The 27,432-nt window shown below is 41.3% G+C and overlaps 1 protein-coding gene across 5 annotated transcripts in view; it reads left to right on the plus strand.

Annotated features, from left to right (window-relative positions):
• Positions 1-27,432, plus strand: part of CBLB (Cbl proto-oncogene B) — a 163,714-nt gene that overhangs the window by 25,409 nt on the left and 110,873 nt on the right. For all 5 annotated transcript variants that reach the window (XM_083174230.1, XM_083174228.1, XM_083174231.1 and 2 more), the window contains exon 2: positions 25,241-25,491. In XM_083174230.1, coding sequence (XP_083030356.1) covers positions 25,241-25,491 — 251 coding nt within the window. The remainder of the gene's footprint in view (positions 1-25,240; positions 25,492-27,432) is intronic.

The raw sequence follows: 27,432 nt of genomic DNA on the forward strand, positions 1-27,432 counted from the left end.
TCTGCTGCCTGATCACTGTGGCCAGCATTGGGTTGGGGACGAAGCTTCTTGAACACACCATGACATGCTGGGATGAAGGAGCTTTGTCCAGCACCAGGTCCCTGAGGGCTGTAGGAAGGGAATGATGGCGTGGGTTGCCTGCTCACTGAGGTCTACAGTAATGGAGACTGTTCGATGGGGGTGAGCCGCGTGTGGAGAAAGACTTGGAGGTCTCCAATAGATTGGAGCTGCTGGAATGGCCAGGTGGCCATTTATAACCGGTTACAACCGATGTGACCACTGTTAGGGAAAGCACAGCCTGGTGTGGTCTTATCTTATATGCCCACTCCATGCGAGTGGTTAAGTCTTCAGTTCCTCTTTCAACAAGACACTATACATGTCACTATTTTTTTTTTTTTAGCATGTTATCCTGTGCACATTACACCTAATGTTCTTGTCACCGCATTGAATTGTGTTTTAAACATTAGAGGGAAAGTATAATTTTCTGTTATGGGAGAGGGGGTATCACACTGTGTAGAACCGTGGTGTCAAACTCATGGCCATCCAGCTGTTGTGGAACTACATGTCCCAGCATGCCCTGTCACAGTTTTAACAATCCATTATATAAAATGTGGCTGGGCATGCTGGGATATGTAGTTCCACAACAGCTGGAGGGCCATGAGTTTGACACCACTGGTGTAGAACATGTGCAATAAGACATGTCTGGAATTGTGCACTGCATGTTCATTCTCATTTTCCGCATTGCATTCTATTGAAATAAACTAGAATCGACTGTATTAGATGTTATGCTACGATATATCCGAGATATCCGCTATGGACCCTCATAGAATTGAATGGGGCTGTGATGTGGCCATATGCATTAAGGTCTGGAAAGCAAAATGTTCCAAAGCTTGTATGATTGGCAACACTTTCTTTAGATGATCCCAGGCCCTCCTCTTTCAGTACCCTGCCCTACATGGCACTGTGCAGTCCTAATCCTGTAGGCACCATGAGAGATAGGAGTGGTTGGAAATGCGTAAATCCTCAGTACCCACTCTTTTGCCTGTAAGTTGGAAAAGGGGGCACTATATTGTGTGGCACAGTCTTTGTGTGTGACCTGCTGTGTGAGTCACATGAGATGTACACATGGGGCGATTCTTCTAAGCCATTTTGACTACATTGCCAAAATCGCTTAGTAGGATTGCCTGAATCTCGCCCCATGTGTACACAGCAGGGGATAGCAATGTGTGGCCCTGCAGCATTGCGATTGCCCGGGCCAAATAGTCAGTGCAGGCAAGAATATTCTTGCTACACTGTTTATTTGGCTCTCGGGGCTGGCAGGCTGTAACTTGCTATCTCTATGATGGCTTAACTACATCTTGATACAGAGGGTCTCAGCCGAAATTGCTGGGAATGAGCCCTGTGTGTGCACAGCTTAAATGTGTAACTCACAAACCCTTAATTGACCTCTGGGAAACTGAACAAAATTGACACCGGTAGGGGTCAGAGTTCATCCCAACTGTCACTAGATACAAATATGATGACAGGGTTTTTATTCAGTTATTTACTATAAATATTCTACTTGTGAGATGTGAGAAACTTCTAATAAACTCCTTTGTTAGCCAAACATGTAGCCTGTGTCCATGTGACCACATTTATTTGGAAAATGTTGTACAAATTATTATTAGACTGACACATTTTTCCAGCCCAATATCAATGTCGGATTCCTTGTAAGTATTATGCATACCTTTATGGGTACATAGGCTGAAAGTAATGAAAAAAAATGTATGCACAAATTATATCAATAGCCTTCTATAAATAGATGAATTTTCTTGATGTTAAAATCTGACCCAAACTCCTAGTATACCAATGTCAACCTCTGAAAGAGTTAATGACATGTTTATCCCTGTTATAAATGTTACTGAGCATCTGCGAGTGATTACAACAGACTGGTGAACACACGTGCTGAGCTAAAAATTGTAATAACAACCACCCTTATTTTTATATATATTTTTTTTTTTTGACCTTTTCATTTAGCACATCCTGTTTACATTTACATAGAACAGGGAGCACAAAAACAAAAAAAAAGCTAGTACAGTGTTTGTCTTTCATTAGAACAAAACCGACCTCGTAAAAAAATAAGACCTATAACAATTCACATACTTTTTTAATGCTAAAATATTGGCACACACCCTCTGGTGTGCTTGCTTTTGTTATGCTGGCTGTACCTTTTTATGTCCACCATCAGCTATGAGCATGAATTATTGATCTTTCGGTCATGCTGAAAGGTTCACACACCCAGCAGAGAGTGGAATTGATGCCCTGTGCAGTTACTGGCTGGATAGATGATTGCATACTATGCGGCCACCTCACTTGCAAATCTGTAAAACGTATTTATCTAAAGGCCCGTGCATTGCTTCTGGATATCCTTAATGCACACATTGAACTTGCTTCAATTCCACTGATCTAGTAGTCTAGCTGGCTCCGGATCCACCAAATTGTGGATCAAGCCAGTAAATGCATCAAATGAGACCGCGTGTCTGTATTATGCACTCGCCAAACAGAGAAAAATAAATGTTCCCTTCAATCAAAAAAGAGTATAGTTTAATCCGTTAGTGATTCGGTTCATTCATTAAGTTCATTAGTTAGGTTCCAGAGTACACCCAAAATAAAAAAACAAATTTACCAATTCACTCCATATTCATTAGTCACATATGTAATATAAAATTAAACATATGTATTTAAATTCTCCAGACAATATCTAACATTAATCTCGAAACCTTCCAATGGATTTTAAAGAATTTGAGCTTCTTCATGTAATCCCAGGCAGACGTGATGTTGAGATCCATGGTTCTGTGGGGGCCATAGCCTCACTTTCAGGACTCCATGTTCTTCTTGAAGATGAAGATCGTTTTTATTGAAATTGGTTTTACTCTGTTTGGGTCCTTGTCCTGTTGCCTAAAACTTTTGCACGGTACTGTATATTGAAATAAGCAACTATTCCTGTTCTCACAAATAGCAACAGCTGGATGGCACTTTCATGGACTGAATAAGGCAGTCCAAATATATGTATATTAAATCCATACAAGGACAGCAATGGCACTTACCAGGCTTTAGATGTTTATTAAATATTAGCAATCAACTGGTGTGATTGACATTTTGGTGCTGCCGGACCTTTTTCAAAGACACCGGTACAACTTCACAAAATCTGAACCAAAGCATGTTCTTTTATAGAGCAAAATGGTTCAGGGAGACTGGAACTCTCGGTATTCATTTAACCCCTTCACGACATTGCCTTTTAAGGTAATTTTTTTTTTTTCCCCTCCTTGCGTTCAAATAAGCGTAACTAATTTTCCGGCTATATAGACACATGAGGGCTTTTTTTTTGCGGGACAAGTTGTACTTTGTAATGGTACCATTTACTATACCGTATAATATTCTGGGGAATCAGGAAATAATTCAATGTGGGGTAAAAAAAAAAAAAAACGCCATTGCACAATTTTGCGCTGGTTACGGTTTTTTTGGAGTTCATAGTTCGTTTAAAATGATGGGTTATCTTTATTCTATGGGTCGTTACGATTCTGGTGATACCAAACTTATATAGTTTTCGTTATGTTTTACCACTAAAAAAAAAAATCGCAACTTTTACGGTTTTTCTAATTTGCGTTGCGTCGCCATGTTCTGCGGCTTATAACTTTTTTATTTTTCCACCTACGGACCTGGGTGAGGGCTCATTTTTTGCGGGCTGAAGTGTACTTTTTAATTAATACCATTATGGGATATGGGCGACTTTCTGATCTTTTAGTTATTTTTTTTTGGGTACGCGATGCGACCAAAAAACGTAGTTTTGGCGTTGGGGATTATTTTCCGTTTACGCCTTTAACCGTGCGGGATAACTAATGTTATATTTTAATAGATCGGACTTTTAGGAACGCGGCGATACCAAATATGTTTATTTTTTTTATTTTTTATTTATTTTTATTTGGGAAATGGGGAAAGGGGGGTGATTTGAACTTTTAATATTTTTTTATTTTTTTTTTATTTTTAAACTTTATTTTTTATTTTTTTTTACTTTTACTACAAGGCCCCCTAGTGTACTTGACCACTAGGGGGCGCGATCGCCTGTACTAGGTTCAGCCATAGAGCTCTATGGCTGAACGTAGTGATTTTATGCACTTCCTATTACATCCTGCCTGAGGCAGGATGTAATAGGTATGCATACACGGCCAGCACAGGGGTCTACATTAGACCCCTGGCTACCATGGCAACCGATCGGCACCCTCCGATCTCGCTGCGGGGGGCCCCGATCGGCGCCGGAGGGGGATGCCCCCCCTCCGATCAGCTATTTAAGCACTGTACTATCTCTAATATATACATATATCTAATACGCAGGCACTGAATTTGAATGCCAAGCAATCATTTTCTTGCACATATATCGAGCCAGTTACATATGTCCTCAGTAGTGCTGTTACAAATGTAGAAAAAAATAAATGAACTTTCTGGAATTTATGGTTTTCGGAATAATTTGGATAACAGATATTCGGATAAGGGATACACAACCTGTATGTGTATGTACCACATATATAAAAAAAAAATCAGAACTAACGCTATGTACATGTTTCCATTATGGGTGTGGATTAAAAAGTCTACAGCAGAGGTGGCCAACCTGTGGCTCTTGAGCCTCATGTGGGTCTTTTCTGAATAATACCCCTTTTAGACATACTACCCAGGAATTACCCTGCATTTTGACTGCTGGGTCATTTTCCCGGGTGCAGCCTGCACCCTTTCACACTTACAGCAGCAAATTACCGGGTGAAGCAGTTCTACCCAGTAATTTGCTGAAAAACCCTGGTTTTTCTTATGTCTGAAAGGGTCAACCCAGGTCTTAAATCCCGGGTCCTCAACCCAGGTAAAAAGATGGGTCGGAGACCTGGGTTTTAACACCTGTGTTGACCCTTTTAGACATACCAAAATCCGGGGTTGATGCGCATTCATGTGCAAAAACCTGAAAGGGGTATAAGATGTGGCTCCCGTACTAGCAGCACTGCTGCATGTCTCCTCTGACTGTGCGCTACTCTGCTGTGTGCCAGCTACCGCACCCATGGCACTGCTGCTTACCTCCTCTGACTGTGAGCTTGACGTGATGTCATGACATAACTTTGTGGGAAGGGCATGCTGTACCCAGCACCAGGAAGCGGGAACAGTGACCGCAAAGGGGTGAGAGGCCGGGTACGGCAGCCAGATGGCAGACCGGGTGCGGTGGCCGGACATCAGAGCAGATATGCAGCTGCATAGCAGAGTGAGTGTGGGGAACGGTCTACTTCCCTTTTTGTTAGTCATTTTTTTCATCACTAAAATAATTGAAATAAAAACATAGATCTGTTCTTACAGACCCATGTAAGATAATTACTTTGCATACAAGCCAGATTTTTAAATATATTTGTTGAAAATAAGGATTGTGAAAAGTCCCACTAATAAAAAGAAATTGAGTAAAGTGAAAAGGTAATAGCCTAACTAAAAACTGAAGTTTGACGCAAGGCAGGAATGGATTGGGAACTAAATGTGACGCTAGGAAAAAATTCTAGAAGTGGCCTCTCGTGGGTGGCATCAAATCAATTGTAAGTGGAACAAACACCTCCATAGGTGGAGTTAGTTTATCACTAGACCAGTGTGGAAGCTGTTGACAGTCTAGTGGCCCTGACTTTTAAGCTGCTGTGACAAACCTCCACATTTCAAATAATACCTCACCTCAGTGAGCACAGACCCCAAACATCGATCAAGCCGACAAACATCTCATTAGCATTATGGTCTATGGCCAATCCGCCCCTGACACAAAGTCATGCTCCTACAAATGTCATTCCAAAGGCATAAACACAAAAACGGGGCATAGCTTTGTGCCAGCTAGGCAAAAACGCATTTAAAAATCGGGTGTGGCCTTACGGTAGCTAGGCTACACACATTTTATGCATGGTATTGGCTCTTTGTCTTAACATAAAAAATGTTGGCTCATTGCCTTTGATTGGTTGGTCACCCCTGGTCTAAAATGTCTAAGTCAGTGGTAGCCAACCCTAGCCCTCGAGAGCTACCAACAGTTCACATTATCCAGGCAACCTAGCTTCTGCACTCATTAATCACTGACACATTTTAAAAGATACACAGATGGAGCGAATTAGCTCACTTGTGATTCTGGAGGTTATTCTGGTTGGTGCGTAAATTTCCGAATTCTTTCGGAGCGGTCCGCACGCCACGCAGTGCAGACATCGTATGAAGAATCGCCCACCGGTCCTCCGCATTCGGAGGGACTCACACTTTAAGAAGAGGGCGTGTTTACGGACGACATCCAAACCTTGCGTGTGCGGTGGACACACACATATTCTGCACGTCTTACAGCGTCTGCACGGTCTTACCGCGTCAGAACGGACGGGAACCTGCCCGTACGCACCGATGCGGTGTATGATCGTAAATCTAACCACTATTATCTGTACTCAGAAATCGGTCATATGACCCACTTATGCAATTAGCCAACCTTATTAAAAAGTGTTTGTTTGGAATTGGAATCAATTAAATCCTAATAGATACTTAAACACATTACTACCACATCCATTACAGACATTAACCCTTACATCATGTGAAGTGCTATTTATTCATTTTCACCCCTTTATCTAGGTTTTATGTATGCATATTATATCATAATTGCACGTGAAATGCAATATTCTACAATGTACAATGTACAAATTATTACTAACACATACAGTACTAAAGCAAACTTACCAACAGGTATAAACACAGTGTGTGTGTATTTTGTTGTTTTGATAATGTAAATTGATTTGTGTATTGCAAGGATCTGCACACTACAATAACATACATCTATATACAGTATGTACCTTTTGCTACTGAAAAATATTCTAAACAATTTACACATATACTGTTTAATGTTAAAAAAACACACAGACAACTTCTAACTGTGAACAACTATTTCTTTTTTACAGTAAATTTTGAAAACTAAAAATTATAAAAATAAAACTTTAGAGCAGGAGATCAGTAAGTCCTGCAGGTCTGCAAGGACAGGAGATCAGTTAAGTCCTGCAGGTCTGCAAGGAGGAGGTGTAGGTGGTTCCTCAGTCGCAGGAGGGCCCCACGGACACCCTCATCTGCTTGGGTAGGCTCATCTGTGGGCATGTTAAAGGGGGTAAAATTAGTAATGATATTCATGAATACATTTTGCATAGTCATACATAAATCTGATAAATGCAAGGTGACGTGTGTGTATGTGTGTATGTGTGTATGTGTGTGTGTGTGTATATGTATATGTGTGTGTGTATATATATATATAACACATATATAAATATATATGACACATAGATACATACATACATACATACATACATACATACATACATACATACATGCATACATACTAAATGGAAAGCCTGTTTTTGTCCATCTACCCTTGACTCTGTAGAAGACCTCACAGTCATAGTGCTCCTTCTGAATCACAACCCACCCATGACTAAGCTATCAAAAACCGCTCAGTGTCTGTTCTCTGATGCAACGTGGCATGGGACTTAGTCAACTCTCAGGAATGTACAGTACACTTGTGCAATCATGGATGGCTTGGCTGCTGATGGTCTGCTCCATAAATCATTGTCATATTGCCAGTTAGGTGAAGCTGCAGCACTAACCCACTCCCATGCACAAAATCATTATTAAGACAAAATCAACCAACAATTATGTTTGCAAAAATACATGCCAACCACAGGGGGTGGCTAGCTAGAGGAGGGTCCAGGGGCACTGACCACTTGTGACTCCATTTAAGCCACGCCTGTCCATACTCCATTTATGCCATACTTAATCTACAGTAGTTTAGAAATATCATTCAACTGTAAACTCTATTCACCTATATGAGGCTACAGATTGTACGCTTGCAGCAGGGGCATGTAACCCTTAGATGAGCAAGTCATCCCTTTAATCCACTATCCAGATTAACTACACAGGTTCAGTGGCAGTTAAAATCGAGCTGAAAGCCATCCCCAGAACCTGTGTAATTAAGATGTGTCCAGGATGAAAGGGATGACTTGGTCACCCTATCTAACCCCTAAGTGTGTCTGTTGGTACCCAGTTTGATTTAAGACTTTATACTATTGTAAAACACAATTGAATCACCAGTGCTACATAACAAATAGTAGTCCAAAAAATGAATAATGATGCATTATGTATACATACCACTTTCATCCGCCTGCACCACCTCACAGGCCTCCTCCTCCTCCGGCTCGACCTCCTCCACTTCATCCCTGGCCTCCTCCACCGCCACCACTTCCTCCGCCACCACCTCCTCCGGCACCTCCTCCGCCTCCACTTCCTCCGGCACCACCTCTTCCTCCATCTCCTCCGGCACCTCTTCCCGGGCCTGCCCCGCCTCTGCCTCCTCCCGGGCCTGTCGTGCTCGATCCCGTGCTGTGTTGGAGAAAAGAACCATAAGTGCCAATTAAGGGTCATTGGGGCAGATGTATTAAGCCTCAAAAAGCGATAAATGCGAGGGTGATAAGTAGAGATAAATGTCCAGCCAATCAGCTCCTTGCTGACTTTTTTCAAACACAGCCTGTAACTTGGCAGTTATGATGTGATTGGATGGACGTTTATCTCTCCTTATCAACCTTGCATTTATCTCTTGTTAAAGCTTAATACATCTGGCCCATTGTATGCATCACAATCAATAATCCTATAGAATTACATACAATATCCACATGACTGCATGTCAAAGAGGAAGTAGCACACATATAGTGTATGGCATGTTAAACTCCTGATCAGCCAGTTTACCTTATTGACTTTAAAAAGTTAATGTAAGCAATCATGTAAAAATGTGCATTCATTGTGTAAACACTCACATTGAGCTATCCTGCCCCTTATTTGCTGGAGCAAATCTGGCTGTCGCCTCCGGAGGTCTGACCATCGCCTCTCCAGCTGGGCGATGGTCCTCCGCACCTGGGTGCGGGCGAATATTCGGCGGCGGGCCGCTGCATAAGCACTACGCTTCTGGCGATTCGTTATAAAAGGCCCCGCACGGCCCAGCCTTCTCTCCATAACGGAGACCAATGTCCTAAGCTCCGCAGGCGAAAATGTGGCTGCTCTGCCATAGGCCGCCATTTTAGCAATGGCACAATACAACCAATCATGTCCTGTAATTGGTTGTTCACAGTGAAATTTGTTAATAACTTTATTGATCATTTTAACATTAACAGCGTGTATGCGCCACAACAAATGGCTAAAACATTGCATGGCCAAACAACACTTGCTGTAGGTTGGCATCGCTGAGCTAACCTTGGCAGTACTTAGTATATTCAAAACAGACAGGGTGAAAGAAGTTTGAAAACCAATGTAATCACCAAACATGGCAGAAAACAACAGGTGAAATAGTGTGCCACAATATACAGTTACACATATCTGTACAAGGTACTACATTAGTCAGCCTTAGTGGTCAGAAAGCAATACACCACTAACATACAAAACAGTGCTATACCTTTTCCCTTTCCCATGGTGCCATTTATGTACCTAGCATCAAGGCAATCAATGTAGTTTGTACAAATTTTCAAGGAATGTGTTGTAATTGTAAGTGTCTCTTTCAGCAGCATCACCACCGTTTGGTCGTGAAACTCTTGAGGAGGCGGAGGAGTCAGTGACACCTGCCACCAGTGGCAGCCATGTGCAGCAGCCAAGGCCACACAGGATTTGGACAGGTGGGTGCAGATGCTTGGGCAGATTCGCCAGCAGGGAGAGTTAGCATCAGAGCGGCTGCGTAGGACCGAGGAGGTCATGCAGGGTATTGTCAGCACCCAGCAGGCAATAGCTGGGAGCCAGCAGGCAATTGCTGACACCCAGCAGGCCATGGCTGGCACCAGCAGGCCATAGCTGCCAGCCTGCAGGTGCTGGCCGATCAAGCCCTGCACCAAAATGACCTCCTCCTCCACCATAATGAGCTTATGGTGGAGCTAGTTACCACCAATAGGGCCCTATTGTCAGTCGTTTCTGGTGCATTTCCAACACCAGCACTCCCTGCTGGCAGAAGGGGAACACTATCCCCCCCCCCCCCCTTCAACAGCATCTGCTCCACCTGCCCCACCATCCCAACGTGGCCGTGGCCGAGGAGCTGCTGCACGTGGCAAGGGCCCTACCATGGCCAAAAAGTCCCGCAAATGAACTTGTGTCCGCATTAATCTCCACCCTTATGTCTTCCCAAATCTTTCATTTAGCTGTGTGTGTCAGCTTCCTGTGTGCAACCCAATCCCGTGCACAGGGTACCCACATTTGCCCTTGGTTCGAATGTTTTGTTTGGTTCCCCTGTTGCCCTCTTTCGGCTACCATTACTATCTGCTGTACTTAAAGTGTTGGTGCTATACTTTTCTTGTGAAGCCACCTGATGTGTTCCTAATGATTCTGCTGTGGCTATGTATGCAAAGAATACATTTGTGAATTTTTTATTTTTTTGGTTTAAAATTCCTGTTATGGTAACTTTCATTTTTGGCATGCGCCAAAGAACATGCTTTTAAAATCTTATGTTTTAAATCTTCCTGTAATAAATTTTTCTTTTTATCCCCAAATGTGTGCTGTTTTTGGTGAATTTAAAAGTGACATATACATTTATATTAGTGATAGCAAGTTCTGTCCATTGCTTGCAGTGTAAATGTGTGTAAAAAATGCAGCCGTGCTTTCAGCATATATTTGTTTGTTTTGTAAAGGTCCATTTAAGCTGCAATGGTTCCAATTGAAGCAATGAAAATAGTGTAATTAATGAGTAATGAGTAAAGGAGTGGATTGTATTGTGTTCAGCTGACATTGGTTCAGGTGCGGCCGTACTGATTGGGCGTTCCGAATGCCTAGCGCATGACCGAGTGGTGTCCGCAAAGCAATACTTGCTTATGAAGACCGCATATTTCCTGCCTTTTGGTTCGTGTGCAGTCGGTGTTCTGTCCGAATGCACGCCTACCAGAATTAGTGCACTCCCTCATGTACGCCCATGTTTACGCCCAGTTTAGCCCACTTTGAAACTACGCCCCTGTGTACTTCCGAATGACGCCCATATTTCCCGAGTAAATACGGTGCACTTTTATGTACGGTATTAGTGAGAACGAGTACGGAGACCTTGCGTGGCACATGCATGCGCAGACGGCTAAAAAACGCCATCCGAAAGAATTCGGAAAATTACGCATCGATCAGAATAAGGCCCTCTGTGAGGAGACCTGCAAAACATGCACTGTTGGTAGCTCTCGAGGACTAGGGTTGTCAACACCAAATGGTTAAAATATACTAGGTTGACACAAGGATAAGGTCGACCTGATTTCCCCCCCCCCCCCCCCCCCATTTTTCGTGTTCGTTTTGACATGGATCCCCAAAAAGTGTAGCGTGTACCCTCACATGGCTCTCTGTGCTCGCCATGCAAGTTTGAAAAAGTCCAAAAATAGAATATTGTGAAAACTCATGTCAACCTTTTTCATGTGCCGGCCATTGTCATGTGTCGATTTTTTGCCAAGGTCACCATATTGCATGTTGACCTTTTGGTGTCTACCTATTGACTGTTAACCTAGACACTGTAAACCGATCATCTGAGTCCCGTCCACCACCTATTTAATTTTTCTATGTTTTTAATAAATCTGGTCCCCGGCCTTGGCTGCTAGTTGGATCACACAATTATTATCCATATAAACTGTTACTTTCATTCACTCCTACAGAAACCTTTGCATAAAGCAGCCTTATATTTTACATTCAAACAATATTCATTGGATTACTTATCCATTAAAAGATATTATATACATAATTTTTTGTTTTGTAAACAACTCTTAAATTAATCCTCTGATCTTTCTCAGTCCTTCATCATGGCACATGTTATGCACGAAATAATAAGATGAAAGAAGCATTCAACAATCATTCAGTTATTCTTAACTAGATCTATGCTTTGGTACATTTTCTGTATGTGTTTTTAATTTTTATTCGCATAATTATTGTTCCCGGCATTGCTTGGCCAAATCCCCTTTTTTCACATTGATTTTCTATGTTTCAGGAATGATCAGTGTGTGTGTGGACACAGTCACAAATATGCTTACATCTGTTTACCCCAGATAAACAGCCTTTAATAATTGTCCGGTTTTGTTGAACAGTTTACTGTGAAATGATTACAGGAGCTGTGCGGATAGGGACTGTGTCGTTCTTGTAGCAGCTACATTCTCATGAGGGCTGGAGGGCTTTTGATCTGTCTTGAGTCAACATTTTGCTGGTTGTCAGAACATGTACAGTACGAGCAATTTAAGCTTCTGAGCAGACAAGCTGAACCACAGCCAGGGAACGTGCACATTAATTCTGTCTGGTCCAGAAGAATGAATTTCATGTTGGAAAGCTGACCTTGTAATTAATGCTTTCTAAGGTTTGAAAACGTCAATTTTCAGCTGTGTGAATAAACTTAGTACGGACAAGGCTTTATAATCCATAGAAAGGCTGAAGTAAGTCTCTTCTATACAATATAATTGTATCCTTACACATCTGGAAGACAAATGTGTCCCTCAATGAATTTTAAACCTATACATCTATCCAAACAGCATCAATATGAGCATATGTGCTACGTATTTTGCCTGTTTGCTCTTTTCACTTCATCTTCTCCACCCAACCCCCTTAATATTTGTTCTGCAACTTTGATAAATATTTTAGTTTTCCTGATGTTTTACACAGAATAAGTTCCCTTTTTTCTTAGTAAACTAAAAGTATATCCATCTAAATGTATTGTCTGGAATTCAGCAGGCCTGATGTATTGTTTCTTCATATACAGAAGACAATACAGGAAATCACAATGCTTCGTTAATGAAACCGAAGATGAGGGTGCGGAGTCTAACCCACCACTGGCTTTTGCCAGGGATCCCCCATAAGAGGGTTTAGACCTCCACAGCATCTCGCATGCAGGTTGCGGCCCCCACTCGGGTCACCAGATACTAAACGTTGTGGCCCTATGATCTGGGGTGGGTTTTGCTGGGGCAGGACAAACCTGCCCTGGTAGATTTGTCCTGCCCCAGCATAACCCACCACTCAAGGAGTTAAACATGGTTGATCAAGGTTTCTAATACATGGCAATGTTTCACATTATTATTATAACTGTATTCATTTTTTTCTTTCATTAAAACACTTTTGAAAAAAGACTGTTCCCCCCCCCCCCCCCAACCTTGCTTCAAGGTACGATCATACCACTCTGTAGTGCAGCACTTTCGATCTTCAGGTTCCGATGTCATGTACACAGGTCTGTGCATCGCATTGGACCTGATGTCAAGCACATGTGATTTGGTCACTTCATCTAATTTATCAAAGAGTTTGGATGAAAAGTGACCAAATTACAGGATAATCACTCTAGTGTGTATGCACCTTTTTAGGGTGCATTTTCGTAAACTGCGATGACTTAGAATCTTGGCACTTTGTACCCAACATTACCAGCTTTCACTGACTCCCCCATATAGGAATGCAGGAATCTGCCAATAATGGAGTACTGCCAAGATGTGCACAGCTGTATATCACAGAGGATTGAATGCTTATAGATGGGATGCCGATGTTGGCTATCCCGACTACCATCAGGAGACAGAGATGCTATACGAATGTATGAGGCACAAGTTAGGGTTATGGCTGGGGAAGGAGGGCTTAGGTGGGGCTTAGGGTGAGGCTGTGGGGAGGTAGGGTTAGTCAATGAGGGGGAGGTAATTGTTAGGTGAGGTACAGGGATTATGTCAGGCTGTTTGGGGCAGGGCAAGGGTAAAAATCGGGATTCCCTCCAACCACCGGTCATCCATATGTACCCGTTCTAGACACCGCAGGTCTCTTGGCTGATTTTATACACTCAGCATGAGCTTGATATGGAGTTTGCGCCATAAGGTGCACTTTAAAAGCTTAAAATTTTATGGTATGAAGAGCCTCTTGTAAATCAAGACACAACCTGAAATGTTACTGGGGGGAGAAGGGAAACCAATAATGAGTGTGCTTGAGGTATGGTTGCTATTCCAGTTACATCAAATGTATCAAAATAAAACATGTTAGCATTTTTATAGTCCTGTCATGATGGCTTAAATAAAAAGTGCATTTATGGGTTGTACCATTTATGAAAACTAGAATGTGATATGTGTGTGCATATTGATGTGCTGTTTACCTGGTTAATTGGCACACTTGCTGCGATTTGTATAGTTGCTGTCAGCCCAGATTTAGACTAGCTGATGAGATGAAGAATAGATAGGAATCCTAAAGGGAAAATAAACCCAAACCTGCTTTGCTACACTGTGGAAATTGTGTGTGTTTTTTAATAATTTATTTCTATTAAATATTCTTGATACTATTTCTACCAAAATGAAAGCAAATACAAAAATCCCCCAACAATCTAATTTACAAATATTTCTAGAAGAAAAGAAAGTAAGTACATGTTAATTGCTGCATATGTTTAGAGATGTGGTAACCACCTTTGGGTACTGCAAGGCTCTTGCAGTGGTGCCTCACGTTGGTCCATACACACATTTATTTATTTCAAGTTATTTATATTTAGCAGTGTGGATGGTGTAATGGTTAGCACTATGGTCATGGGTTTGATTCTCACCATGGCCCTAACTGTGCGGTGTTTGTATATTCTCCCCATACTTGTGTGGGTTTCCTCCGGGTAATCCGGTTTCCTCCCACAATCCAAAAATATACAGGTAGGTTAATTGGGTCCCAACAAAAGTAACCCATGAATGTGCTTGTACATGTGGTAGGGAATATAGATTGTAAACTCCACTGGGGCAGGGAATGATGTGAATGTTCAAATATTCCCTGTAAAGCGCTGCGGAATATGTTTGCGCTATATAAGAAACTGTTATTAATAATAATAATAATAATAATAATAATAAATAACATAGAACACACTTATTCCGCAGCGCTTTACAGAGAATATTTGAATATTCACAGACTGATATTATCAGCCCTTGCCCCAGTGGCACTTGCAAGCTTAGCATTTCCTAACACATGTACAAAGACACACATTCATTCTAGGGATAATTTTGTTGGGAGCCAATTAACCTACCAGTATGTTTTTGGAGTAGGGGAGAAAACTGGAGTACCCGGAGGAAACCCACTGAAGTACGGGGAGAATATACAAACTCTGCACAGTTAGGGATATGGTGGGAATTAAACCCATGACCTCAGCGCTGTGAGTCAGTCATGCTATCCATTACATAGTCATTGCAGTGTAAAGTGATTGTTATGATCTAAACCACTAATGGGGTACTTTCAGCCCTCCAGCGGTTGTTGAACTACACATCCCAGTGTGCCCTGCTACAGTTTTGCTATTTGGCCATTCTAACTGGGGCGTGTTTAGCAGACGCAACTCAGACATTAGAAAATATACACCACACAATAGAAAAGGCACAGCAAGACGCTAAGAGAAAATAAGAATAAGTACACCTGTCTGCAGACAGGAGACGGGGCAGCACAAGGCTGGATCTCTGAAGAGACGAGACACAGGACTGGGACCTCATCCACACAAGGAGAAATTATCACCAGCATGGATCTGTGTGCAGGAAGCTGTTTAATAGCAGAGAACAACCAATGACTGTGGAGCAGTCCTAATTACTACATTGGTGTGCAGCTGCCTTGCTGCACGCCCTACAGTGTGCTCCTGAACGTAATTACTGACCCAGCAACGGGGAACACTGTCTGACTCTAGCGTCCCCGTTGCTAGGTGTTTGGCGGCTCCCCGGCGCTGCAGCGTCTGAGCTGTCAGGCGCCGGGCAGAAGCCGCCTGCCCCTGTATCCGGGAGAGGCACAGTGCCCCAGTCATTTAGCGAGCCGCACAGTGATCTCTAATGGGCCCTACACATTTAGCGATGTGTGCAGGGCTTCCTATGCTAGGTCGAGCTGTCAGCACTACACACACACACACACACACACACACACACACACACACACACACACACACACACTCTCTCTGATGTAGGGGCATGTTCTAAGTGACTTTGCCAAACTAAGCAAAGTCGCTTAGAAAATGCCTTAATTTCAGCATGTGATAGACAAATTTAGTGCTAGAGAATGCCTGTCCTAAAGCATGTGGACGATCAGAAGCCCAACAGTACACTACCATATAACAGACCCTAGGGATGACAGGTTGGCGTAATTTACTTATCTTTATTTTTTTAATTTACGAATAAACTTTTTATCTGTCACTTAAATATACACTTACAGATTTGTCTTAATCCATCTTTGCTGAAGTTGCGCCAAACAGCCCCTCATTCAATGCCAGCCCCTGTGAGACTGCTAGCAAAGGGGCATCTTTTTTTGCATCCGCAGACTGTGTTGATTAAACTGATATGCGCCTCTAGGTTTCTGTTGATGATTCCCTTTAACACCCAGTTGAACAATATTGTGCATACACACTGAGCAATATTGTTAACTAAATCATTCAGTGATGTAATCCGGTCTCCGCTCTGTACATGCAGCAGCTGAAGGTATAGTCAAAATTAAGATGCATGTACAAAAGACGGAGGACATTGTCAACAACTAGCAGGAACGTGCAACGTTAAAAATATTTAGCGTACACGCTGGACAATATTACAAACCACAGGGGAAATTTAATAGGATGAAATATTCAGAGGGCAGTATTCAACTGCATGGCGAGTGCACGGCAGTGTACGCTGTTTTGAATTCGCTGTGCTTCTGCCGTCCTCCCTGTCTGCAGCCAGTCCTCCCTCTCACCTTATTCAACTCGTCAGGGGCTCGCTGCCCCTGGCAGTGAAACTGATGAAATCCGGCGCACACAGCAGCAGGGGGACAGTGGCAGACAGGATGGCGGTGTCAGGGAGGGGGAATGGCCAGTGCAGGAGGATCCAGCAGCGGCTCAGTTCCCGCTGACCTCCAGCTTCTGCTCTCAACAGTCCCAGAGCTGACATTTTTTTTTCAATAGAGTAATTTTATTATTTTAAAGAAAGGCATTTACATTTCAAAAAGGAATAATAAACAAAAACATCAAGAATAGTTATCTTATGGATAATTCAATGTTATCATAACAATGAACAATATTACTGTAAAAAAAATAAAAAATATATATATAAATACACCCAACACAAATAATAATAATAATAATAATAATAATGTATTAAATACATAAATACATATAATATATACTGTCCCATCCAACCCTGTTCCTTAAAATGAGAAATATCATCAAGAAAGAATATTTTCCTAGTGAAGTCATATAGTTTTGTAACGACTATTTGGCATCAGTGGCTGCAAATTTAAATAGACAGTTGGACATTAGAGCCATTCAGAATGTATCGGCATAAATTGAGTTAATCCATCGATGCCATACTTTATCATATTTAGACAATTTGCCCCTTAACATATATATATATTTTTCATGCTGTAAAGTAGAATTGACCAACATCTTCCATTCTTTAAATAATGGACCTGACTGTGCCATCCAAGCGCGAGCTATACAAACCTTTGCTAGGGCAGTCAGGTTAATGACATAAATAGTATCATCCCTATAAAGTAATTCAGCATCCCCTGCACCTAACAAACATACCCTGGGGGTAAGATACTCCGACGGGATTCCTGTGACTATCAAAGCAGTCTTAATTTGTTTCCAAAATTTCTGAACTACAGGGCATACCCATATAAGGTGCCAAAAGCCACAATCCGCCCTTCTACATTTCGGACATTCAGCTGAATCTCTACCACCAAATTTGACCAAGCACTTTGGAGTCAAATATGTTTTATATAATATAAATAATTGAATCTGTTGAGTCCTAATTGAAGAAGTGGCAAGGGATGGAAATTCCCTAGCAGCATCCCATTCCATATCATTAAGGATACCCAGATCTGTCTCCCATCTTTGACGTTGAACCTGCATGGTATCTGTATGATATTCAGATATTAGGAAGGAATAGGCCACAGAAATACTCCTTTTCTCTCTCAAATTTAAAATAAACTTTTTCAAAGGCGATGTAGCAATATTAGGGGGAGAATCTTCAAATTGAGCTTGTAGGGCATTTCTCAGTTGTAGATAATGACAAAAAAGTGTACTTGATAAATTAAATTCCGCCTGTAGTTGTTGGAATGTTTTCAAAATAGCAGAATTATATAATTGACCTAATGTCTCAATTCCCCAAGGAGTCCAGATCTTGACACCAGAAATTTTCCTTAATTTTGGTAACCGACGGGAGTGCCAGAGAGGAGTGTCAGGGTCATAATCATAATATTTAAACAAGACTTGAATGTCTCGCCAAATTTTAAGGGCCTGTGTAAGAATAGGGGATCCTCTAATAGAGGTTTCACTACTCAAGAGTAATTGAATCGGGGTTCTACCAGAAGCAGTATGCTGTATAAATGCCAAAGATAAAGGATCAGGTGATTCATCCTGTAACCATTGTCGAATATGTGTCATTTGCGAAGCGAAGTAATAAAATTTTAAGTGTGGTAAAGCTAGCCCCCCCAGAGCTGACATTTAATCACCTGAAGCAGCAGCATGGGAACACTGCTTCCTCCTGTACTGCTGCTTCAGTGCGGTGATTGTATTAGTAGATGCCAGCGCTGGGGCTGGACCAGAGCCGGAGGTCATGTTAACCCCTGGCAGTGAGCATAACCCCCTGGCAGAGAGCCTGTTAACTCCTGGAAAAAAAAAACAACCAAAAAAAAAAAATATATATATATATATATTAATGTGGTGCTTGTAAAGAAACAAAATAATCAAGATCCTTCAAATAATAAACAAATTGACTTGTGACACCAAAAAAATTGAATAAAAAACATTTATTTTAGAAGTACAAATTTCAGTTCACCTAAAAAAGATGTCGAGAGCAGAACTTCACCCCCCGAAAAAGTGAACATAGTTCTCCATTTTAGCGTTGAATACACTTTTGGCGAACTGTGCTAAATTTCCCATAGAAAATCAAAAGCGAATAGCGGTGACTATAAAATGGTGAATTGACACAGTAACTGTTCGCTTTTGGCGAACAGTGAGCGTTGAATACCGCGAACATCATTTTTGGCGAAATAATTCGAAATAATAATAATATATAATAATAATAGAATTGAAGCATGGAGCACTTCCTGTATGGCCCCCGGCAACAGTGATGCGCTGTCCCACGCGTCTCTAACACCAGCCTAGATATTTCAAGCATGAACACAGGCATGACCGATTGCTCAGCACACAGCGCTGGTGCAGTGCTGTGTGCATGGAGGCTCAACTTGCCCCTTATATACGGGGCATTAGCAGCGGATTAGCTGGTGCATTACCACCGGCCATTTGATCACTTCACCGGCTTAACAAATCTCCTGGTCAGTCGCTCGCAACATCCCAGTGTTGCATACCATAATTAATCAGCACAGTCTCCTTGTGCATCCTAGTTGCATTGTGTTGTGACGAAGATGTAATTTCAGAAAAAGAAGGTGCTCTATGCTAGCCGAGTTGCATGTATCATGCTGTCTCCCTCTGCATGGTATATTGAGGCTTGATGTATAAGGACACATCTGTACTTAATGATTTATTCTATGAAATGAGGATTTCTTTTTTTATATTCTATATTTAATATATGCTGGGTAATATTTATAACTTTGACCACATTCTGCTATTTCTGGCTCGGTCTCCAGAGGAAGTATGCATGTGCTCTATATGGGAAAGTGGCCCTAGACTGCACACCCTAACTACATGCAATAAGCTTTGCTACCTTTCATTATGTGTGCCAGTATAAGACTCAGCAAGGTAACACCTCATTACATATAGCTGGGGTGTGCAGTGTAGGGCCACATTCTCCTTCTCCAGCAGCGGAGACGGATGTAGTACTAACCATTGGGAAGCCAGCCAATGTGTTTTGTCCAATTACTGTTCCTCTGGAGATTGATTCTCTAAGATATCTATCAGTCTATTCTCAGGACACTGGCTTGCTGCTGGGCTTTTTGAGATAAGCCAGTTTTATCTTTTTACTTGAGTATTTCATGAAATAAAAAGCTCACTGTTTTAAGGATTGCACATGTGTGGCTTGTTTGCTTTTCAGCTAGTTACATGATAGTCTAGGTAAGGGACTTTCCTTAGACAAGCCACGTTGAATGCAGTTCTTTCCGATACGACTTAGATTATTAACCAGACGTATGTATGATAATCACTTTATTTCATTAATGCGATCACCCTGATATTTTACACTGTGAGCTCTCTGTTTTTCTTGGGTTTTCTTATACACCGATTTTACTGGTTTAAGCAACTTTTACAAAGACCAGCTGTAAATATTAAACAGACCTCTTTGGGGCTGCACCACCCTCCTTGAAACCCCCCCCCCCCCCCCCCTGTGTACACACACACACTTTTTTTGGGAGCTAGGAGTGCTCATAGTACAGGTTGAGTATCCCTTATACAAATTTTTCCAAAAATGATACAATTCCAGAAAGCGAAAAAAGCACTACTGGGGACAGCTGTAACAGCACAACTGAGGGGTTTGATACGAAATCCCGGCTGTCGGAATCCCGGCGTTCAAAATCCCGACAAGGGGGGACGTGGAAGAAGGGGACGTTGACAACGCAGTAGTGCTGCTCACTGAAAATATACATATATATATAATCTCTAAACATAAACCCTGAGCGGCTTTCCCCCTGCCCGGCGCTGACGGAGGGGGGAGGACGGCTTTGCATAGCGCAGAGCTATGCAAAGCCATCCTGAAAGCCGCTCATCTCCTGGTATTACCAGCAGATGAGCAGCTTCCCCGGCGATGTAGCGGGAGCACGCAGCAGCGCTCACCGCTCATCGCCGGGCCATACACGTTGGGCGGTTTGAGCTGAAAGCTGCTCAAACAGGCTGTTTTGAGCGGCTTTCAGCTCAGTCGCCTAGTGTGTATGGGCCTTTACACATGTGAAATATGAGTTGTGTGCAATGTTATTGTCGGGGTGTGTGTGTGTGTGTGTGTGTTTTTTTGTGTGACAATAACAGCTTTATCTGATGCAGGCTTCAGCGAGAGTCCATAAAGTGGGAATAATTTAAAGGGAGAAGCCATCCCGATTTTGACTTTTGAAATTTTGCCACTTTAAAAACATCAATGGGTTATCTTGCCGGAATCATACTGATTTCATACCAGTCTATTACAATATTTTCCACATGCTGTTTATTAAAATGACTTTATGGGAAGGAAGCATGTGCGATTCTGTGTTAAAATTGCAGCAGGAGGTATCTGTAGGAGATGACTCCTGTTTGCTTTTGAGAGAACAACATTTTGTCACAATCACAATTTGCAATGATTTTAGGCCCCAGTCATGCTGTGTAAATTGAAGATTATTTAATCTTGGCAATCTGATCTGGACATCTTGGACCATAAGTCTGTGTTTGACGGCACTGGCCCTGGGGATGACACATGCCCTTAATGTTTATGTACAAGTCTGAATTAAGGGGCATATCATTTAAAAAATATTTAGTGTATGCTCCATATTGTTACCCCCCCCCCCCCCCATGCACAGTGGTGGACCAGTGATGTCTCTGAACAATATCTAGCTATATAATTCAGTGTGTATGTGATATAATTTGCCCAGAGGCACTGTCAGTCTAGTGAACTATATTAGTGGTGCAGCTAATTGCCTACTACAGAGCTTTTTACCCTAAGGCGACTAAGGGATGATAGAGGAAATGAAGAGCTGCTAAGAAGGAATAATAAGTTATCTGCTGCTTCTACCTCTCTGACTTCATCTTAGAATGCCACAGGCTATTGGTTAGGCGGTAAAACAAACCGTGAAATCCTTGCAAGTATTACCACGTAAATAATTAGCTGCTGTGAGCAGTTTGCTGGGCAAGACTACATAAAGCCAAGGAAGATGGAACACAATAGGCATACTGAGGCTATATCATGGTAGCATTCTTCTGTTGAATGCACTACTCCAGGTTTGTATGATGAATGACTGTGTGGGAAAAGGGTATTGGAAAGCATGTACACAAATACGATCTTACAAGAGACCTGAAAGAGTCACAGAGGGTGCGTAGTCTAGCAGGAGAGTGTTGGTGAGCAAGTGGCAGGGGGGAGGGTGCTGTGTCTCGCACACAGGCAATACAGTTACTGTCAATTAAGAAGAAGATATTTAAATCAATGTATCATTGTAGTGGAGTGTAATGACAAAGGTTTCTGTGACAGTACCTCATTATTTCAGGGTCCATATTGAACAAGTACTGTAGAAGACTATTTCTCCTTGCTGCAGTCTGATCCAGAATGGTGACAGGAAGCGGCAGTAGCACTTAAGCAGTGCGTAAAACCGTTGGAAGCATTAACACCCACTGCATGGATAAGTTAGGGGGTTATTCTAGTTCATTCTTTCTGACAAAATCCTTCTTAGATGGACAAAACCATGTGCACTGCGGGTGGGGCAGATGTAACTTGTGCAGAGAGAATTAGATTTGGGTGGGGTTTTTCTTCAAAGTGAGATCTATATTGCAGTGTAAAATCATGCAGCCAGTATTTTCCCTGCACAGAAACAAAATAACTCACCCAAATCTAATTCTCTCTGCACATGTTACATCTGCCCCCCTGCAGTGCACATGGTTTTGTCCATCTAAGAAGGATTTTGTCAGAAAGAATGAACTAGAATAAACCCCTTAGTCCTGTTAGTGAGTGAAATCCACTTAATTTTTAATTAAATTGCGTGTGATTTGACAGTTGCGTATTACATTTTATCACAATTTGTGAATCATTTACTGCATTGGATTGACTTCAGCCATTGAGTTGCATGGAATTGTAAGAAATTAAAAACAAGAGATCCTCATTTACAGTATATTGATTATGACCATTTTAGTTATCTAGAATGTATTTATTCTATACCCTTTACTTTTTTAAAAAAAGTTGTTTTTTTCTCTTTTGCTGCTTCGAATAATTTTTTTTCACCCCTAATATCCGCATAGAGACATCTGGTGGTGATAATCTTTTTTTTTTTAACTAGACTGATTTTTACTGCACAGTGCAGCATTTGATTTCACAATGTCTAATGGATAAAATAAGTGCAACATCAGTCTGGTATTTTATTTGATTAAGTGATCTTCACTTAATTGCAATTATATCTCAAGTGTTAATTGGCACTGTATCATTGGAGCATCCTGTTTTTTATTTATTCTCCCTTTCCTTTTGTGGTATGATTATTTTTTTATTATTATTTCATCCTCCTGATCATTGTACACTTAAGTTTTTGTTGTAGGTGATATCTGGTGTATACTTGTTTTAAACACACTTGCAATAGTTTAATTCCTGTTTTTAAGACAAATGCTTCTCGTACAGTACTATGGTAACCGTCTGAAATCCTTCAGCTGGAAATCCTGATTTACCTCACATTCCCTCTTAAACATTTCCTTAGATGAGTGGTAGGGTTTCTGTATCCATTTAACAGTTGAGAGAAACCATTAGAGAAGTCTTCGGTGAAGATGTGCGCTTGCCTGAAAACTTTTGTCCAGGACAGACAAGATTTCAAGGCTAATGTATGCGCACATTTTAAGATTGCAGATCTTTCTAGTGTGTGTGTGCACCTTTACTTGTAACCTCTAACAGCCTAAGCTATAAGTAAATGATAGCAAGTTTTATCTTGACTAATACCATTTGCCCCAGCATGTCTTGAATGCGCAGTTGCGCACATTACCTGATAAAGAATCTTTTTTTTTTTTTTTAAGATATGTCATGAATGCCTTACGCGTTAATTTAAGACCATGAATTTATAAAATGTGTCAATGCAGCTTTTTTTCTGTGTATCCAGAATTCTGTACATAGCACCCATTCTAACTAGTGTTTAAAAGATAGGACCAGCTTTGTAAACTACATGTTACAATACGTATTGGGCTACAATGCTCCATATTATTTGGTGGCATCTTACCAGCTTATTAGAAACATGATTCCTACTATCATTTCTTGTTTAGAAGATGCAGAAATTTTGTTATTTCCTCTGACTCCTATACAAGCACTCTGAATCTTGATGGGCATACTTTCCCTGAGGGCAGACATTGTGGCTCATGAGGGCTTTTATAGCAACTGCAGTTCTCTACATGCTGCCTGTTATGGGCAAAATACCCTATTTGGGTAACACTGTTGTGCCTGATATGGCGGCTAGTAGGCTGATTACTACAGGTGATGCTGGATTGTGTGAACAGGTCTTGCAAGGTGTATATAGCTTATTACACATAATGTAACAGGACTGTAACAGCTAGGGACAGGAGCAGGTATGGACCTCAGCAGCACAGTGAAGACATTGTGAGGCGGATGCTAATTATCTGTGGCCTCTAGGCAATCATGCAAGTCCCTACTGCTGGAAGTTTAAGTCCTGGCAGGAATCTAGGTACCGGTGTGTGAGTCTAGCACTAACTGAACAGCACGTGGGTGTTCTAGGTAGAAGATCCTCTCCAGACCTAGGAGTCTAACCTGATTGTACTGTATTCCCTAACATTCTAAACGGCCATATAGTACTGGTTCTAAAAGGAGTATTTGGTATGGATCCAACTCAACAAAGTCTGGCTCAAGTCTTGGCTGGCCAGATCCAGAGTCGGACTCCACAATTGCAGGATCTGGCTCTTCGAGATTCTGCTCAAGAGAGGGAAAACAGAAGGTCGAACACTTTGTTTCAGGGAGCAGTTACAAAACCCTCCATTTCTCAGGGGATCAGAAGCATATTGGTCCATCTAGCTTTACAGGCCATAAATGCCTTCTTTAACACCTCTTGGAATTAGCCGATGCAGCCCTATACATGTCATCATATGAGGCTAATCTATGCTTCCTTAAGAAGTGGCAGAGCTCCGCAGGAGTTTAATTTATTTTTGGGACAATGACAGAAGCTGGAATGGTCCTGCTTTATGAAGCCAGTTTAGTTCGGGTCTCTCAGAACAGATAAACTATTTCCTTTATTCAATGTTCTGCTCCAGAGTCAATTTGCATTGAACTCAAGCAGTTAATAAGTGAAATGTAGAAGTCACTATAGCTCAATGCACTAATAATGTTTGTTAGACTTGATCCCTGCAACTTTATCAGAAATTTTGGATCCCTCATTTTCCTTTGCCCCCTGAATGCTAGGCGAAATCTTGGTGATAATTTAGTTTTTTTCCTTCTATTTTGACCATGAACAGAAACAAACAAAATTTAAGTATAGTTTTGTTTTAGGTTTTATTGTGTTAGATCTCTAGAAATCTGTTTTAACAAAATAAGTAGCATTTTTAGTCTTTTACTTACGTAACTAAAATGCCATGTATTCATTTTTTATTTCTGTCTTTTCTCTTTTTTTACCCCAGGTAAGATTATGCCAAAGCCCAAAACTTCAGCTGAAGAACAGCCCTCCGTACATACTTGATATTTTGCCTGACACATATCAACATTTGAGACTTATATTAAGCAAGTATGATGACAACCAGAAACTTGTGCAGCTGAGTGAGAATGAATATTTTAAAATCTATATTGACAGTCTAATGAAGAAATCAAAACGAGCAATAAGACTCTTCAAGGAAGGAAAAGAGAGGATGTATGAAGAACAGTCACAGGAGCGGTAAGATAAACATTTTCTTTAGTGAAATGTGCTATAAATGGTTCAGGAAAGTAGCTTTACCTGTACATTTCAAGTGTCAATTAACGTAAAGCTTCTAATTGTATTGGAGCCTGGTTCAGAGATTTACATAAATCTGATCTTTATGCTATGTTTTAATCTGCGCAGTAGCAGCACTGCATATGTGCCGATCCGGTCTTGTGATTTCTGTTCACACGCATCGATTTTACTTTCGATTCACTTTTGATTTCAGCAATTCCACCCCCTTTCCATTTGGTCTTTGCTTTCCATTCAATTTCACATTTCGAACTGCACTTGCATTTGTTTTCGATTTTCAATGTGCATTCAAGGCACAGTGTGCACATTCGATTTACTGGATCGAATTCGATATTTACTAGCCTGCACAGTCTATTATTTTTTTTCTCAATATAGCGAAAACGAGAGCACGCATCTAAACAAATGCAGATGGAAAGCCTCTTAGAAGCAGATTTCTATTCGATTTTCTTCTATAAGCAAAATCGAATCTAAAGCCTGTTGAAATCGAATTGTGTGTACACCCCTTTATATTGGTAAGCCTCCAGCCGTCTAGTGGCTGTGTCTCTAGAAGCAGCTATGTGGTCTTGGTAAATATCCTGAGTAACCTCAGGGTTACTTAGATATCAGATTATGATTCACTTGCAAAAGCAAATTCTCTCTCTAATGGACAAAACTGCACTGCAGGTTGGGCAGATGTATCATGTGCAGAGGGAGTTAGATTTGGGCAATATTTTGTTTCTGAGCAGGGTAAATACTGCCAGCTTTATTTTTGCACTGTACACAATATAGATATAATTTTGAAGTACAGAGCCCACCCAAATCGAACACCCCCCCCCCCTCCCCCAAGCAGTGCGCAAACATGGTTTTGTCCATTAGAGAGAGAATTTGCTTTATTGGGTGAACCAGAATCAGGCCCCTGGTGTGATGGAATCTGTGTAATGTCTACTTTACCACTGTATACACAAATGGACAATGCTATCTTTAGATTGGTCTCTAGATAAATCCAACAGAAGACCAAACATACTTTGCAGAAAATAAACTGATGTGCCAGCTGGCTGTTGTGTTGCTCCACAGGCACTTTTTGGTTGAGTTTTCCTACTGAGATCCAAAATGGTTGGATCTGTCATGTCAACATATCATGCAACAATGTAAAGATTTGCTAGAGGCAGTATGGGGCAGGACCTCACTAGGAACAAGATTGTGCTTGCTTTCTCAAACTCCCTCTGCATGTAAGAAAAATCCGGGGCTAAATGCAAATCCATATTTCAAGGACATGAGCAGTCACATGTGAGAATTGCTTACATGACTGCCATGTGAGTTAACGTTTTAGACACTGGATATGCAGAAAGTGACCTGTTATGAAAAAAACCCTCTAACTGACTTTTTGGCCTTGTCTGGGTCTGGAAATCTAAAACAAATAGAACTATAATTGGCAGTAATTATCAAAGAGTTAAAGGAAACACCGACTACCTCAACTAATATTTAGACTTTTTTCATTCAAACAAAAATGTCTATTAAAAATGCAAGATTTTGTGCAGTTCAGTTAACAGCTATTATTTATTGCTAGCTATTTAATTTAGCGCACACATATATTCCATTCACATCAATACCTGATCCTGTAGAGCTTACAATCTATATACCTACCACATATACCATGGTGGGAATCAAACCCACAACCTCAGTGATGTGAGGCAGCAATGCTAACCATTACACAGTCTGTGTTGCCCATTAGTTTTCCTGATAGAAACTTTACCCCTTGGGAGCTCCTATTCAAATGAAGGGACTGTACAATCTCACCTGGGAAATACAGTCGTTAATTTACCATCTTAGATAAAGGTTACAAACATTGGTTGGTGAGTGCTGTGGTAAGTGCACTCAGTTCTGGATACTGTAGGTCAGTCTTTTGCA

This window comes from Crinia signifera, chromosome 2 (genome assembly GCF_055691185.1).
Source record: "Crinia signifera chromosome 2, ASM5569118v1, whole genome shotgun sequence".
Lineage (NCBI taxonomy): Eukaryota > Metazoa > Chordata > Amphibia > Anura > Myobatrachidae > Crinia > Crinia signifera.